General features: G+C 36.9%; 1 protein-coding gene across 1 annotated transcript; it reads right to left on the bottom strand.

Annotated features, from left to right (window-relative positions):
- On the bottom strand, nt 1-1,752 carry LOC149008402 (xanthotoxin 5-hydroxylase CYP82C4-like). Its single transcript, XM_089166935.1, has 2 exons — nt 799-1,752; nt 1-699 (listed from the first exon to the last, which is right to left on the bottom strand). The coding sequence occupies exons 1-2, from the start codon at nt 1,750-1,752 to the stop codon at nt 61-63; spliced, it is 1,593 nt and encodes a 530-aa protein (XP_089023061.1). The 3' UTR covers nt 1-60.
- Nucleotides 1,753-3,928: the final 2,176 nt, after the last annotated feature.

Here is a 3,928-nt window from a genome sequence, read left to right as displayed (position 1 = left end):
TTCAATCAATGTTGCAAAAGGTATAGCTTCATGAAGGTTGAGGTACGTTATCTATCAAAACTATTCAGCAAGAGTACAGTTTTCATATAGCTTGGAAGGCAGGCGTGGGATTAGAAGAACTTGAAGAGGCTTTGCTTTGGGTAAGGTAAGGCTTAAAGCTTCAGTCATGTCCACTGGTGCATTTAAAGGGGTCATTAAATCAAACCCATGAAGAAGACGAGCTAGTGTCAAGTGGAAGATCTGCATGGCCAAGGTGATACCAGGACATTGCCTTCTTCCAGCGCTGAAGGGAAGATACTGGTGCTGTTGAGCCTTGAAGTCAACATCAGCATGCTTTGTGAGAAATCTTTCAGGTTGGAACTCTTCAGGGTCTGACCACAAGCTAGGGTCTCGTTGCAGCTTCCATATGTTCAGTAACAAATTTGTACCACTGGGGACATCATATCCACCTACTTGACAATCTTCCGAGGCCTGATGTGGCAATATAGGTGCAGGTGGATATAAGCGCAGTGTCTCCTTGGCTATGGCTTGAAGGTACACAAGGTTCTTAATATCTGATTCATCCACATTTCTGTCTTGGCCAACATTAGCATCCAACTCATCTTGTGCTCTTTTCAACACATTAGGATGATTCAAGACTAAAGAAAGAGCCCATGTTAAGGCAATAAATGTGGTATCAGTGCCACCAACAATAAGAGTCTGCAAATGGAAACAGATCAAAGGAACCATATCAAACACAATGAAAAACTGGAGTGCAAAATGCAGTAGAACATGAAGATCATGAAGTAATGAATATACCAGTACAGTTGCCTTGATGACAGTATCACGGTGGTAACCATGAATTAGGCCCTCTTGATCAGGAAATATGGATAACATCAGGTCCATGAAGTCTTCCGGTTCATCATCACCTGATGAAGGTTTCTGCTTATTCCTGTGTCGACCAAGATGATCTTCCAACCATTTCCCAAGTACACTGTCAACTTCCTTAAAAACAGATTTCATGGTTTTCAGATGTCCTTGCAAGTCCATCCACTCAATGAAAGGAACCACATCTGAAGGTACAAAGTTGCCACTCAACCGTGCATATTCCTCAACTAATCTCTCGAATATCAGAGCTTCATTATCATCATTGGCATCCTGTAAGGCATTAAGATATCGTTTCCCAGCGATCATCTTGGTGAGAACATTGAAATTCAAGCGACTAAACCATCGATCCATCTCCACAGAGACTGGACCAGCATGGCTGTTCTTGACCCAATATGAGTACAAATCTTGGATGCATGCATCAACCTCACCCTTTCTTATATGCTGAAGCATGTCAAGGCGGTTCTTGGAGAGAAGCTTAAGTGTGACAGTCTTCTTCATTTCACGCCAGTAAGAACCATAAGGTGCAAATGTTAGAAAAGCATAATTGTAGCCCAAGTACTTGGCTGCAGCAGTTGGTGGGTGTGATGCAAAAACTTTGTCATAGGTAGTCAAGCATTCCTTGGTCTCCTCCAAGCTGCTCACCACAAGGGTTCGAGTGACACCGAGACGAAGCATGAAAACTGGGCCATATTTGTCAGCAATGGCACCAAGTGATCGGCAAAGTGGAACTGGATTCTTCAATAGAATGAGATGGCCAATGATGGGTAAGGCACCAGATGGTTCGGGAGCTTTGGCTTTGATAGATCTTGACCTTCTAAATAAAAATTGAGAGAGGAAGATGATGAAGGCAACAGCTGCAAGGGATTGGAGAGGAAGCTCAACCATGGCTGAATTGAGATTATTAATGAAGCTGGATAGAAGGATTCGTGCGGTATTTATGTGGACGAGCAGAGTAGAAAGTCTCTTGATAATTTACTCACGCAAACGACTTAGAAACATGCAAACCTTACTATATTGAGATCAATATTATTGGGCAGGCCTGCAATACTTAATGGATTTCCATTTGATTCTTCTATTGTTCTTATTACTGTTATTATTATTATTATTATTATTATTTTGAAATATATGACCTTGAGCATTATTAATATGGGATTGATTAGAGTTCATCTATGGCCGTGAGTGAAGTCAAATCTTCATATTTCTTGTTCATGAGGGTGGGAAACCCACCTGATTAATTTGAGTAGTATATGAATTATCTAGTAGATGTAGAACTATGATTAGGTTAAGTTAAATTAAATATATTATTTTCATTTCAAAATTATCTAAGTTTGATGGACACACTCAAACTTTTTCTATTTTTTCAAGTAACCAAGGTGTCACGCAGCCTAACATGCATTCTAGTATTACAGTAAGTAGAGTTAACGTTCTCTCATCAAAGGAATGCCTTGACTGAGTTCCAATGTACAAAGTGATCATATTATAATAAAATTTCAGTCTTCGTGTTATGGATCTTACGTGAATAAGATGGATCTTCTAGAACGGGTTAAAACTGTATATTTAGTGTTTTGGGAGATGAATTCTGGTGTAAATTTACATGTATTTGCACTTCAAAATCGTTTTTTATTTAGAAATTGATGTTTGGTAAATATGTTCTAAAGATATTCTCAATTGAAGTCAGTAATATGAAAAATCTAAGAATGCTAGTAAAAAAAGGACCATTGACTAGATCAATTTCAATTCAAGATTGAGTACAAGAAATCTTCAATCTCATATCGCAACAAAGCTGATCAGATATATAACAACATTGGTGCAAGTTACCTCTCAGCCAATTCAATCTTCCATGCTAGTTAGAAGACAAACAAAGAAAAGTCGATTGATCGACTTCCACTTCGTTCATCACCCAACGGCAACTAGTTATTCATTTAATCTCCGTAAACTATCAGTTACCAAACATTTTGACCAAGCCTGTTTTATGAAATCATGAATAACAACTAGCCACTCTCACCCTCACAACTTAGGAAAAATTTTAAGAATACACTAGATCAGTAGTTTCTAGATGGATTTTAATTGTGACCATTAGTGGATGTTAATTTGATCATATTTGCAGGCTCTTGTGATAGGTGGCAACATGACTTAGATGCATATGTTGGCAGAGATAGACTGGTTGAGTGGTTGATGAATCTCATGTACCTTTATCTCATGAATCTCATGCACATTAGTTTTGGTTCACAAACTCAAAATTAATTGATATAAGTCTCCTAAAAATCTAGAAATTCTCACACTATTATTGAGTTCAATTGATACCAATTCATCTTGATAGGATGTTGTGTCCTAGCTGGTGTTACGTATATTGCCTAGTGTTGGGATTGCACCATTTGATGTTAAATAATTTTCATCATCTAAATAAACATGTGAAGATTGAATTCATTTAAGTGAACTGAATCATACTTAACCTGAGTTGAGTGCACGAACCTTCTAACTCAATCCCACAATCAATCACTTCTACACTCACTCACTCACTCGCTTGGACCTTGTTTTTTTTAATGCATAGGATGATCTTGCGCCCATTGGATTGGAATCTTGGTGGCACAGATTTCATCTTGACCACTCATTGCTTTAAACAAAGAAGATACAATGAATTACCACTGAAATTCTGTCCTACAGTGTGCTGGATCATAAAGGACAAAAACTATTTCACACTCACTTTAGTATATGACTATGTATTCTTGCAAAAGATATATAACTTCGTAGGTAGATTGTCATTATACTTATATTTTTCTCTTTTTGTTATGGACTCATTGATGTTTGCCTCAAGTCATTTATATCCAAGAAAATATAACAGTTTATATTTGTATTCCAGTGGTATTCAAAAAAGGTTAATTTAGGATATTATCATTAATAATCAAACAAATTTCATTATAGTTCTCTTTATGATCAAAATGTCTCCCTCTTTCTCTCTCTCTATATTTTTTATGATTAATCAAATTAATTAATACATGCGAAGTGTAATAATTAAGACACATTGAACGATTAATATTACCTTTTTGATTAGTTTTAGAAT

This window comes from Hakea prostrata, chromosome 8, assembly GCF_041222555.1.
Source record: "Hakea prostrata isolate BN-2017 chromosome 8, UWA_Hpros_2, whole genome shotgun sequence".
NCBI lineage: Eukaryota > Viridiplantae > Streptophyta > Magnoliopsida > Proteales > Proteaceae > Hakea > Hakea prostrata.
This window is presented reverse-complemented; position numbering and strand designations above follow the sequence as displayed.

Excerpts from the sequence above, each read along its gene's own strand:
- LOC149008402 (XM_089166935.1), bottom strand. The coding sequence starts at position 1,752 with ATGGTTGAGCTTCCTCTCCAATCCCTTGCAGCTGTTGCCTTCATCATC. Across the intron at positions 700-798 it reads TCATCAAGGCAACTGTACTG|ACTCTTATTGTTGGTGGCAC; the intron begins GTATATTCATTA and ends TTCCATTTGCAG.